Source organism: Bombus pascuorum, chromosome 6 (genome assembly GCF_905332965.1).
Source record: "Bombus pascuorum chromosome 6, iyBomPasc1.1, whole genome shotgun sequence".
In the NCBI taxonomy this organism is placed as follows: domain Eukaryota; kingdom Metazoa; phylum Arthropoda; class Insecta; order Hymenoptera; family Apidae; genus Bombus; species Bombus pascuorum.
Window position 1 is genome coordinate 8,971,810 of NC_083493.1, and position 12,007 is coordinate 8,983,816.

Below are 12,007 nucleotides of genomic sequence, written 5' to 3' on the forward strand. Positions count from 1 at the left end.
TAGTACAAAACAATGATTATAAAATTATAAAATATAAATTATGTAATATATATAATTAAAAATCTGAAAATTGTAATATATTGCTGTGTTTCAATGTAAATTTTGTAACTTATATATTAAGTCTTACATTACTATATTATAATAATACAATATCAATTATACAGCATATTGAATGCATGAAATGAAATTATTTCAATTGAAATAATTATTGAAATAAATTAAACAATTATTCTTTTAGAACATTAAAAATATCTTGTTACATATTCAAAAAAAATATTGTTTTACGAACACAAGATTCGTAGTTGATCTATGAAGCGTATAAACGTAATGTATTCGCTTTTATGCGCAAAGCCAGTTCAAATAACGTTATATGTATAACCTTATCCGTTGTTTGAAACTTAATGATTTTTATATTAATAAATAAATGATATTTGTTGTGTGTAAAATTGTTATTTATTTAATAACAAATATAAAAATATGAAGTAATCATAAATTTCCATTTAACAGAATTCTTAGTTGTTTAAAATATAAAGTTTAACTATATGTTTACATTCACAGAATCAGCGTTGACGGCTTACTTGTATATTTTCCTTACGATTACATTTATCCAGAACAATATGCATATATGCTCGAGCTCAAACGTGGCCTGGATGCTAAAGTATGTATTTTTAACACTTTTGTGTCATATGATTACTAATTAACATTTAAATTTTATTTATAATTTTAGGGGCACTGTTTATTGGAAATGCCATCAGGCACTGGCAAAACTATAACTTTGTTATCATTAATTGTAGCATATATGTTGGAAAATCCATTGGATGTGACAAAATTAATTTATTGTTCCCGTACTGTACCAGAAATAGAGAAAGTCATAGAAGAATTAAAAAAGCTTATGGATTATTATGAAAAAGAAACAGAAAGTAAACCTAAAATTGTTGGCCTAGTTCTTAGTTCACGAAAAAATATGTGTATTCATCCGGAGGTAATTAATTTCAAACTTAATTGCTTTTAATAAATGTACCTTATATGAATGAGTATATTAACAATAGATTTAAATTAGGTAAGCAGAGAACGTGAAGGCAAAATTGTTGATGGTCGTTGTCATTCTCTCACAGCATCATATGTTCGTGAGAGACATAACTATGATGAATCAACACCAATTTGTAATTTTTATGAAGGATTTGATATGGAAGGTAAAGAACAATTTATGCCACCAGGCATATATTCTATTGATGATTTGAAAGAATATGGAAGAGACCGCAATTGGTGTCCATATTTTCTTGCAAGGTTTACAGTAAGCATTTCAGAAAGCAGGTTGTTTATTTTAAGACAATATAAAGTACTAATGTTTTTTGTCATGTAATTCTAGATTTTACATGCCCAAATTGTAGTATACAGTTATCATTATTTATTAGATCCCAAGATTGCAGAAACTGTGTCAAAAGAATTAAGCAAAAGTTCTGTAGTAATATTTGATGAAGCTCACAATATAGGTACAATGCAGCTAATACATTAGTTACGTGGCAAAAATTAAATAAAGTCTAACTACTTAATTAATTTTAGATAATGTATGCATTGATTCAATGAGTGTAAAAATTAATAGAAGAACTTTAGAAAAAAGTTCAGCCAATATACAACTTCTTGAAAAAACAGTGGCTGAGTAAGTTATGTTTTAAATGTTATATTGACTAATATATAATATTGAGGAATAGCCATTATAAATATTTGTGATTTAGGATGAGAGAGGATGATGTAAATAAATTAAAAGAAGAATATGAGAGATTAGTAGAAGGGTTAAAGGATGCACATGTTGCAAGAGAAACAGATATTATTTTAGCTAATCCTGTCCTACCAGATGAAATTTTGCAAGGTAAATTTTTAATTCTACATCTGTTTAAAATAATTATGGATTTAATTTATATATATTTGTTATAGAGGTGGTCCCTGGTAATATTAGGAATGCAGAACATTTTGTCGGTTTTTTAAGACGATTTGTAGAATATTTAAAAACGCGTCTACGTGTGCAACACGTAGTTCAAGAATCACCTGCTGCATTTCTGAAAGATGTTCAAACAAAAGTTTCAATAGAACGTAAACCATTAAGATTTTGTGCAGAACGACTAGCTTCTCTTTTACGTACTATGGAGATAACCGATTTAACCGATTTTTCACCAGTTATATTAGTGACACATCTGGCAACATTAGTATCTACATATACAAAAGGATTCACAATTATTGTAGAGCCATTTGATGACAAAACACCTAATGTTTTAAATCCAATTCTTCATTTCGTTTGTTTAGATTCGTCCATTGCAATAAAACCCATATTTGATAGATTTCAGTCAGTAGTAATTACTTCAGGAACATTGTCTCCATTAGACATGTATCCTAAAATTTTAAATTTTCATCCAGTCATAATGTCATCCTTTACTATGACATTAGCCAGACCTTGTCTCTTACCGATGGTAAGTGTGATATTGTTTAGAATATTAATTACTAAAAAATTAATTAAAAAATAATGCCAGATTGTAGCAAAAGGTAACGACCAAGTTGCAATTTCGTCAAAGTATGAAACAAGAGAAGATGTTGCTGTTATAAGAAATTATGGTCAACTATTAGTTGAATTCGCAGCTACTGTTCCCGATGGTTTAGTCTGCTTTTTTACCTCCTACTTATACATGGAATCTGTTGTTGCTGCATGGTTTGTATCAATTAATTTATATTGACAATATCATATAATTATAGTTTATTTTTATAGGTATGACCAAGGTGTTGTAGATCAACTTCAAAGACACAAATTACTATTTATTGAAACTCAGGATTCCGCAGAAACGAGTTTAGCTCTTATAAATTACATACGAGCATGTGAAAATGGAAGAGGTGCTGTTCTCCTTTCTGTGGCACGTGGTAAAGTATCAGAAGGAGTTGATTTTGATCATCATTTAGGAAGAGCTGTTTTGATGTTTGGAATTCCTTATGTGTATACACAATCGCGTATTTTAAAAGCACGACTAGAATATCTTCGTGATCAATTTCAAGTAGGTTATTAAACAAAATTGTAGATTTATAAATATTTATATTAATAGTATCAATAATATGACCATTTCTTTCTTTTCACAGATCAGAGAAAATGATTTTTTAACTTTTGATGCAATGAGACACGCAGCACAATGTGTTGGAAGAGCAATTAGAGGAAAGACTGATTACGGTATAATGGTATTTGCAGACAAGGTAACAAAAATTATGACAAGTATAATTTTTAACAATCATTTTTTTGACGATATTTATTTTTTTAGAGGTTTTCGAGAATGGATAAACGAAGTAAGTTACCAAAATGGATACAAGAACATTTAACTGATAGTTTATGTAATTTATCAACCGAGGAAGCTGTGCAGGTAAAGTTCAAAATTTAGAACGCCTAAAATAAATATTAGTAATTATTAATCGTAACTTTTAGATAAGTAAACGTTGGTTACGACAAATGGCCCAACCATTTACACGTGAAAATCAGTTGGGATTATCCCTATTGACACGAGAACAACTTGAAAAAGAAGAATATGGCAAAATTGAACAGAAGGCGCAACAAAATTAGATATTTAATATGAGATTTATAACAAAGTTTGTGCCATTTTTAACAAATATGATAACGTATAGTGTATAAAAACATACTGCAACTTGTGTTTTGTATAGTATTTATATTATAGTACATATAAAATGTATTAATTTTTGCAATGAAAAATATTTTTTCCAATAATATACGATTTTTATAAATTAATAGAATTAATATTTAAAAATTTAACCACAACTAACAGTAAAAATTAACAATGTACAGCAAATCATTAAGGGTACAGAAAATATATCTATGCAATTAAAAAAGTTTAATAACAAATTATGGTGATGAAATCTTAACAGTGTACAAAATACAATTACATCTATGAAATTCATTTAATATCACCATCTTACAATAACTTGGTCTCCATCTTGTATTGAATAGTATCGGAGTTCCTGAAGCGGTTTATCAAGAAGTATTTCATCTTTCGAAAGCTAAAAAATTACATAAAAGTAGTAGAAAAAATACATAATAAATTCAAATATATATTGAGGGTGTACGAGTCCCGTAAGTTTATGATCACGTAAATACATTTAGCTACACGATATGAGTTCCCGACCCTATCCTGTCGCATCCGACGGCAGCCGTATTGAGTAAATATCCCACACTATTCCGTCTTCCCTCCCCGAGTAGGGTGTCTGGAAGATTTCTTCCACGTAAAAAGTACACGATAACGCAAACTTGTTATTTCGCTCAAATATACCCCAATATACATATATAAATTGTAAAATGTTATAATTACATTTTGTTGTATAAATGAAAGTCTTGGAATTTTTCCTCCAGTTCTAAAAAGTCGTTGTGCAAGTCCAATAACTTTTTGAACTTCCATATCTTTTAACAGTTTTCTTTTAATTCCTCTAGGTTGATTTGGATGATCTGGGCATACAAACTCTACTGTTATGACGTTAGAAATCATTTCCACTTTCACTTTAGGTGATGGAATATCAGAAATTCCACATTCTAAAAATTTTAAATAATATATCATGATTAAAAGTTAAAGAAGTACTAACTTTTAAACGTATTCATTGTATTTTTTATTTACTTGCAACTAATGTTGGATATCGAGGATGTTCAATTATGAACTTATTTCTCTTGTCTACATCATTTTCCGTTTCGGTCCACTTCGATAGAAATAATTTCAAATAATCATACTCAGCACCACGTCTTTCATCTTGTAAGATTTCAGTGCCATTTAATGATTTTAATTTTGAAATTCTCGCTATGATTAACTGACGTGCAGTTTCTAAATTTTCATTCTTCAAAATAGGATTTTCTCTAAATTTCAAATCTTCCAAATTATTTAGCTTTTCTAATTCTGATACAGATTGCCACTATAAATTATATTATCGAATTATTTTTCTTTATAATTTATCTATATCATATAAATATTTATTTTACCTCTGATATGTTGTTTTGCGATATATGTAATTGCCGCAGATTAAAAAAGGCTGTGGTTTTTGCTGTTGGTTCAACAGTTAGGAACCTTATTTTGTCTATCTTATTGGAATTTAAATTAAGGTACTCTAAACTGTAAAAAATTTTCAATATAAATATCTTACTAATAAATAATATATTATTACAAATTATAATCAATGGTACACACACACACACTCACACACACATAATCAATGTTATTATTAACTTGCCGTGGAAGCGATCCCAATTTAAGAATATCATCCCAATTAGATATCAAATTTCCTTCAAGAGTTAATTTACATATTTTCATTAAATTTTCATCTTTTATTGGCTTGTGTATGATGTTAACAATGTTAAAAGAAACTGAAAGTTCTTGCAAAGATGGAAACATACTCATACATCGTTGAATGTCAAACCAATTATAGTTCATTCTTGCTATAGTTAAATATTTAAGCATAAAAAATGAATCTTTTAATATTTCCATATTTTCTTCAGTTGGTAAATAATTTTCACTAAATAAATCATAAAAATAGATATTAACAATGGTAATTACTTATTATTAACATATTTAATAAGATTTTGATAATCTACCTCAGATTAAGTCGAACAAGACAGTTAAGTTGGCAACAGATATCTGCTATAATTTGCCAACTATTTATTAAATTTTTAGATAGATCTAATTCTTCCAAATTTGGACATAATTCTTTTAATTCTCCAGGATTACCAGTAGTACTAACACATTGTTCTCTTAACCACACAATTTTTAATTGATCAAATTTGCTTTGCTTCTTATTTACTTTGGAAAAACCAACAACTTCCAAAAAAGGTGCATTAATTTCTTTCTGTAAGCTTGTTAAGGTGTCTCTGTCAATGCCAGCTAATTCATCATTGATAAGGCCATAACGAATTTTAATAGCTTCAGGACAAGAAATCCCAAATTTTGCTTTACCTGGTCGTATAAATGAACCTGATGTAGGATGCCTATTACAAAACAAAAATATTTTATTCATATATAACTAAATTAATTGTATAATTATATTTTTGTATAGTTTTACCTAGCTTTAAAGTATTTTACTCCTTCATATGTACCATTGTGTTTTCCACGTGTTGGATCATCCCAATCTATACCAAGCCACAAACCTTTAGTTTTACCAACAGGACCAACATACTTTAATGTACCTTGATATCCATCACACTCAATTCGGCTGTCAATTTCATATTTTTTATCTTCTACCATACTAAAAGAGAAAAATTTGAATGATATTAATCATAAAATATATTTGAATTGTACATCCTTTTTATTTCAAAGACACAATTCGAAAAATATCTTTCTAATTTCTTTACGGTATAATTTTTAATAATAAATACTAGATGTGTACTAGATGTATATCATGTTGCGGTTCGAAACCTAACCTCAATGTAATAGATGATCATTGAAAATTATGAGACTAACAAAATATTAATGATACAAACGAGAAAAGATTATCACAGGATACTATTGCAAATAATACTTAGGTCAAATATAAGTGGTTATACAGACATGATTTAATCAAAATTAAAAGTCATATACGGTAATATGACATTTCTCTGTTGTATACAGCTAAGATACCTAGGACTAGGAACTCTGTAGCGTAAGATACTCCACTCAAATAGTATTATACGTGTGTGTATATGATATGTTGCTATACATAGATGAACCAATAGTAATTTTCTATACGTTCCATTCACTCGATTTCATGCTTGAACGACAGTCAAATAGAATGAAATCATATTTAAAACTACATATACTTACATATGAAACGGGGGAAAATTTATGTGAATCGATTTTTACAAAAAGTTGATTGTTTAAAAATAAATATTTTGATTTTATTTACTAAAGAATAATTAGATGTTACATTATACATAAATTATACATATAACACAATGTAATATAATAATGTACAGGTGCTATAAAATATACATAAATATGAATAATTACAATCTTACAATTTTACTATGCACATGTACATGTACATATAAAATTAAATATACATATGCATAAAAATGATTTGGTTTAGTTCTGATTGTTTTGTTTGATGAAATTTATACATTTGTGAGTATTCAAAAGAATTACATTATGCCAAATCCTTTATTGATTTGGTACTAAATTTGCAATATTTACTGGATTTAAAATTTCAATCCAATAACCATCTGGATCTTTGATAAAAGCAATTCCTTTCATGTTACCATCATTAGGCTTCTTTACAAATTCCACATTTAACTTTTCAAATCTTTTACATGCTTCTTCTACATCAGGTACTGTGATTCCAATGTGACCTACAAATTAAGGGAATATGTTGTACATGTATATAATAAATTTTTGTTTTATATCTCAAAAATTATATAATAGCTAAAGAGTATATTACCAAATCCTCTAGGTTCAGTATTCCCATTATGGTACTTGGGATCAGGATCAGTTTCTGTACCCCAATTACTATAAACAAGCAGCCAAAATTAATTCTAATAAATTTAAGTTAATATGTTAGACTACATATATTTTTAAACATACTGAGTAAGTTCTAAAGTAGCTTTACGACTAAATGTCCATTCAATACTTTCTCTCTTATCAGTAGGTATGTCTTTTGGATCTTCATATCCCAAAAAGTACAGAGAGAATTTCATTTCAGGAAAGTCAAGTTTCTGTAATAACTGCATACCAAGTACTTCAGTATAAAAAGGTAATGATTTTCTTGGATCTTTAATACGATACATTGTTTGTTGCATTATATAACCATTTGTTGCTGGGTCAGGCTTTCTGCAAAGTTCTCGAGCCTCACAGTTTGTTAAGCCTGTGTGTTCACCCATCTAAAAAAAGAAAAATAATAACAGATTTATTTAAGTATTACATCATGATTAATGATAATAATAAATTTATATAAAAGAAACTCTGCCATTACGTTTCTTCATGATATCTCTCAATTTTATCAGCCTGTAGATAAAATATCATTAGATTTCAAGGACATCACATACTTTAAGAATATTTTTACGAAATACAAAGAGATCGAAAAATTGATAAGAAAATTAAAAAATAACTAATTTAAAAACGAGAAAAACTATTTCTAATATATAAAAATTTGATATCTTTATTAATATAGGTTTTTGCAAAAGTCAATCTTTTTTTATCATTTACCGCATTAATATATGACTTCTTTCGCGGTATTCTGCCATAAAAATCATTGTTTCGTAAGATTCGTCGACATAATTCCGGGTGAACTTTTTTATGAAACATATCAGCTACAATACTTGCGAGTTGAGGAGCGGATTTAGTAGGATTTTTTTTTAATTCGCGAATGATAACTTTCTCCTCTCTTCCAGTTAATTTCTTTGGTCGACCTGATCGAGCTTTGTTTGCAAGTGTTCCCTCATTCTTTGACTTTTTTATTATATAATGTATTGTGGACTTACTTCTATTCACAATTCCGGCAATCTCGTTATATGATTTGCCGTTCTCATGTAATCGGAATATTATTTCTCTTTCACACTTTTTTGTTTCAGACTTTTTGGTATTCATTTTAAATTCTATTGTGTACACTTCTACGTTACTGTTACTGAAACGATATCCTAACATCAAGTAAACGTGCCAATATTTTCATTCAGCAATAATGTTTATATTTGGTGCAAAGGAAGATGAAAAACTATCAACAGTGTTACAGCGTTCAAATACTTTTGTGAGACATTTATCATGAATGTTTCTAACAAATCTATCATAATTCTTCTCTATATTGTGGAATCGTTTTCAAATTTTACTGATGTAATCTTGAGACTTTTCCGTCACTATAGATATCAAATTGTTTTAACAAATTAGTTTAGTACCTTATTTTATTAATTGAAATTTGTAAATGTAAACGTTCGAATACTTTCGCGAGTCACTGTATATGTTATATATTTCACCAAAATTGTATAGGTTAAATAACAAATGTGTGAATTTTGTTAAGACACAATTATCATACCGATAATGAGATACGACATATATTATTATGTATCTAGAATATTATCTACTGCTATATATACATTGTTTTTTTGATATATTTTTTACCTTTTTAGAAAATAAATATGACGGCCGACTCTCGGTTACACGCTGACACACAGAGCGGAAGTGTGCGAAGATTTGCGCAAAAAGTGGAATATCTTTCATTGAGTATAACGTTTATGTAGTTGTGTTGTGCTGTCTGCTTTACGTCGATTTCCTTTATCTGTCAAATCGAAGAGATTGGTTATACGTACTCTGATAATATCAAAGAGAACACGTTAATTTAAATTGTTAGCAAAATGGCACATTGGTTTCATCGTAATGTGCTAAAAGCCACGACAAATCAAAAATTCGAATTAAAAATAACTGATCCTACTGATGCTACAAGAAAACTATGCAGGTTAGCTATATTTATGAAGAAATTAAATTAAACGCAATTAATTCTACATATGCTTGATAAATATTTCAAATATTTTCGTTATATATTATTACAAAATATTTTCATTATATTATAAAAAATTTATTTCAAATAATATATAATATTATCAATGTTATATTGTATTATATTGTTTATTATAGTGATCTAAGATTATCAAGAAGTCGTCTTTTGGAGTTAATAAAAAATGCAAATAATTCAAGTGATACTATAGAACCAGCCTTTCATAGCTATTTAAGCTTAGTGTATGGATTTATATGGGAAATAAATTCTGCTGCAGAACAATCTGAACATGTTGGCAGACCTAATCCTAGCAAACTTAGAAATGTTATCGTATATAAGTGGACACACACTTTATTGGGATCAAGTACCTAGTAATATATTCTTTTACATTTATTTAATCCAAAATATAGTTTTACCATATAATTTAAAATATCTATTATAGTTCTAGTGCTGATTCTGTTTATGAAGCAGCTAATATGAGCATGAATGTGGGACTTTGGTTCATGAAACATGCTGCAATGATTGCTGCCAAGGATGAGTAAGTATAAACAATAAGATATAAAATAACCAGAAATGTAAAATAAGTAATATTACAAGAAGTACCATCACTACAATTTAGTATAAATATGAATGAAGCAAAAGATGTACATACTATGCTAAGACGGGCTGCAGGAATATTTACTTTTGTACAAACAGAATTTTTACCACAATTGGCAAATCCTCCACCATTAGGAAGTGATCTAGATCCGAGAATAATAAATGCATATGTGAATCAATGTACAGCGGAAGCACAGGAAGGTTGAACAATGAATAAATTCATAATATTATGCAACTTCATTTATCATTATTCAGATTGTAATGAATGTATATTTTTCTACTCACATTATGTTATAGTGACAGTAGCCAGAGCAGTGGAACTAAAACATAATGCTAATTTAATATCAGCACTAGCTAATGAAACAAGTAAATTATTTCTGGATGCTGCTAATACTTTACGTCCATTTAAAGCAGAGATATCAGCACAGTGGATTAAATATCTAGAACTCAAAGCAGCATTTTATCAATCCTATGTAAATAAATTATTAAAAAATATAAATATGAAAAAATACAAATTTCTTATACAATTAAACTTTATAGGCTTATAATTATTGTGGTGAATATTTATTATCTATGGATAAGTGTGGAGAAGCAATTAAAGCCTTACAGGAAAGTGAAGCATGTTTAAAAAAAGCAAAGACATTATGTCAGGAGTATGGAAAAATAAATGGACCAGCACCTAGAGTAAAGCCAGATCAACATGCTGTATTTAAACGCCTAACGCCTATAGTAAAACTTACTCTTGATAAATGTAACCGTGAAAATGGTTTAATGTAAGTATCATATCTCTCTCTCACATACACTCATTGTCTTTCTCTCTTTCTCTCTCACTCTCTCAGATTAAAGGAAGCAACTTCTGAATAAAATTTAATTTTAATAATTTGTACTTTAAAAGTTATCATCATACAATACCAGGGGAAGTTCCAACATTGGATACAAAAGCTACTTTTGGTTTAGTGAGTCCAATTGATTTTCAAATGCAATCGCATCATCCTATATGGAACTTGGATGTATATAGAACATTGTCTGGATTAAACCCTGCTAAACTAGAAAAAGAACAAAATTTACCTCCTGTTAAAGAAGATCCAATTCATCAAACTACCAAAGATCCAAAGAATACAAGTGAATGTTTATTGCAATAAATTGTTTAATGCAGAAATACAGGTGGTAAATTAAGTTTAGCACTTTTTTCAACACTGAAACATACAATGTTATCATAAAGTTAATCTATTAATTTATTTTTAAAAATTCGCTTATGCGTTTAGTAAAGTACAAGTTGACAATATAGTATTCAACTACCATTTAAAACTTAATTGGTTTTGCTTATGCATTGAATATTACATATATATAACTAGTCTTAACTAAAAATTCCTGCACGAACTAAGTTACATATTAACATAAGCAAAAATATTTTCACATCCACGAAAAGAAATACATCTTTATATATTTCTAATATCTTTATTTTATTTTAATAATATTAATTAATTATAATTTACATTTGTGCAATTTAAAATACGAAAATATTATACATGTAATATAATTGTCCCATTTATTTTTTATATTGAATACATAAGATATTCTTATCAATTTATTTGTATAAAAAATTAGATATATTAGAGAAAATTTTTTCTTTTTTAATTTTTATATCCTTATACAAGCTAGTCAATGTTCGGCAGGTTATAGCATAATAATATAATAACAAAAACTACGTTTCATGGAAATATAATTAATAAAAAAATATAGCTGTTTTCCATAAAATATTTTTTATGAAATCTATTTTTCCAAAAAAGTATCTTATGTATCTACAATATAGTATTAATATTGTACATAAAGAAAAATACTTTGTGAAATTATGTTTTATATTTATTAAAACTATATAGAAAAGTGCAATTATGTTATATATAAAATATTTATTTCTAATTTTTATATATACATG

The 12,007-nt window shown here is 27.8% G+C and overlaps 4 protein-coding genes across 8 annotated transcripts; 2 read left to right on the plus strand and 2 right to left on the minus strand.

Annotated features, from left to right (window-relative positions):
- Positions 1-332: 332 nt before the first annotated feature.
- LOC132908357 (general transcription and DNA repair factor IIH helicase subunit XPD) lies at positions 333-3,754 on the plus strand. The gene is made up of 13 exons (XM_060962297.1): positions 333-482; positions 559-658; positions 728-982; positions 1,061-1,294; positions 1,370-1,493; positions 1,564-1,660; positions 1,737-1,870; positions 1,936-2,465; positions 2,526-2,701; positions 2,759-3,038; positions 3,121-3,231; positions 3,297-3,395; positions 3,458-3,754. The coding sequence occupies exons 1-13, from the start codon at positions 478-480 to the stop codon at positions 3,590-3,592; spliced, it is 2,280 nt and encodes a 759-aa protein (XP_060818280.1). The 5' UTR covers positions 333-477; the 3' UTR covers positions 3,593-3,754.
- Positions 3,755-3,863: 109 nt separating this feature from the next.
- LOC132908358 (tubulin-specific chaperone E) lies at positions 3,864-6,674 on the minus strand. 3 transcript variants are annotated; one of them, XM_060962298.1, is made up of 8 exons: positions 6,567-6,674; positions 6,082-6,264; positions 5,618-6,007; positions 5,257-5,538; positions 5,009-5,138; positions 4,653-4,941; positions 4,353-4,570; positions 3,864-4,044 (listed from the first exon to the last, which is right to left on the minus strand). In XM_060962298.1, the coding sequence occupies exons 2-8, from the start codon at positions 6,261-6,263 to the stop codon at positions 3,952-3,954; spliced, it is 1,584 nt and encodes a 527-aa protein (XP_060818281.1). In that variant the 5' UTR covers position 6,264; positions 6,567-6,674; the 3' UTR covers positions 3,864-3,951. The 3 variants fall into 3 exon arrangements, with proteins under 3 accessions (XP_060818281.1, XP_060818284.1, XP_060818282.1); XM_060962301.1 differs by having other exon boundaries at positions 6,636-6,654; XM_060962299.1 differs by having other exon boundaries at positions 6,440-6,650.
- A 189-nt stretch (positions 6,675-6,863) lies between these two features.
- On the minus strand, positions 6,864-9,244 carry LOC132908024 (lactoylglutathione lyase). Of its 3 annotated transcripts, none has more exons than XM_060961552.1 (4): positions 9,102-9,244; positions 7,575-7,870; positions 7,432-7,499; positions 6,864-7,342 (listed from the first exon to the last, which is right to left on the minus strand). In XM_060961552.1, exons 1-4 carry the CDS (start codon positions 9,198-9,200, stop codon positions 7,155-7,157), a joined length of 651 nt encoding a protein of 216 aa, XP_060817535.1. In that variant the 5' UTR covers positions 9,201-9,244; the 3' UTR covers positions 6,864-7,154. The 3 variants fall into 3 exon arrangements, with proteins under 3 accessions (XP_060817535.1, XP_060817537.1, XP_060817536.1); XM_060961554.1 differs by lacking the exon at positions 9,102-9,244 and adding an exon at positions 8,471-8,646; XM_060961553.1 differs by lacking the exon at positions 9,102-9,244 and adding an exon at positions 8,196-8,456.
- A 48-nt stretch (positions 9,245-9,292) lies between these two features.
- Positions 9,293-11,961, plus strand: LOC132908020 (BRO1 domain-containing protein BROX-like). The gene is made up of 7 exons (XM_060961547.1): positions 9,293-9,435; positions 9,615-9,845; positions 9,917-10,012; positions 10,094-10,272; positions 10,369-10,544; positions 10,612-10,844; positions 10,967-11,961. Exons 1-7 carry the CDS (start codon positions 9,335-9,337, stop codon positions 11,211-11,213), a joined length of 1,263 nt encoding a protein of 420 aa, XP_060817530.1. The 5' UTR covers positions 9,293-9,334; the 3' UTR covers positions 11,214-11,961.
- The last annotated feature ends 46 nt before the right edge of the window (positions 11,962-12,007 follow it).

Coding starts and splice junctions, on each gene's coding strand:
- LOC132908020 (XM_060961547.1), top strand. CDS start 9,335: ATGGCACATTGGTTTCATCGTAATGTGCTAAAAGCCACGACAAATCAA. Junction 10,545..10,611: donor CAGCATTTTATCAATCCTAT/GTAAATAAATTA, acceptor TAAACTTTATAG/GCTTATAATTATTGTGGTGA. Junction 10,845..10,966: donor AACCGTGAAAATGGTTTAAT/GTAAGTATCATA, acceptor GTACTTTAAAAG/TTATCATCATACAATACCAG.
- LOC132908024 (XM_060961552.1), bottom strand. CDS start 9,200: ATGAAAGATATTCCACTTTTTGCGCAAATCTTCGCACACTTCCGCTCT. Junction 7,500..7,574: donor GCTACTTTAGAACTTACTCA/GTATGTTTAAAA, acceptor GCTTGTTTATAG/TAATTGGGGTACAGAAACTG. Junction 7,343..7,431: donor TACTGAACCTAGAGGATTTG/GTAATATACTCT, acceptor CTTAATTTGTAG/GTCACATTGGAATCACAGTA.
- LOC132908358 (XM_060962298.1), bottom strand. CDS start 6,263: ATGGTAGAAGATAAAAAATATGAAATTGACAGCCGAATTGAGTGTGAT. Junction 4,942..5,008: donor CGCAAAACAACATATCAGAG/GTAAAATAAATA, acceptor TATAATTTATAG/TGGCAATCTGTATCAGAATT. Junction 4,571..4,652: donor ATATCCAACATTAGTTGCAA/GTAAATAAAAAA, acceptor TAAAATTTTTAG/AATGTGGAATTTCTGATATT.
- LOC132908357 (XM_060962297.1), top strand. Junction 1,661..1,736: donor CTTGAAAAAACAGTGGCTGA/GTAAGTTATGTT, acceptor TTTGTGATTTAG/GATGAGAGAGGATGATGTAA. Junction 2,466..2,525: donor GACCTTGTCTCTTACCGATG/GTAAGTGTGATA, acceptor AAATAATGCCAG/ATTGTAGCAAAAGGTAACGA.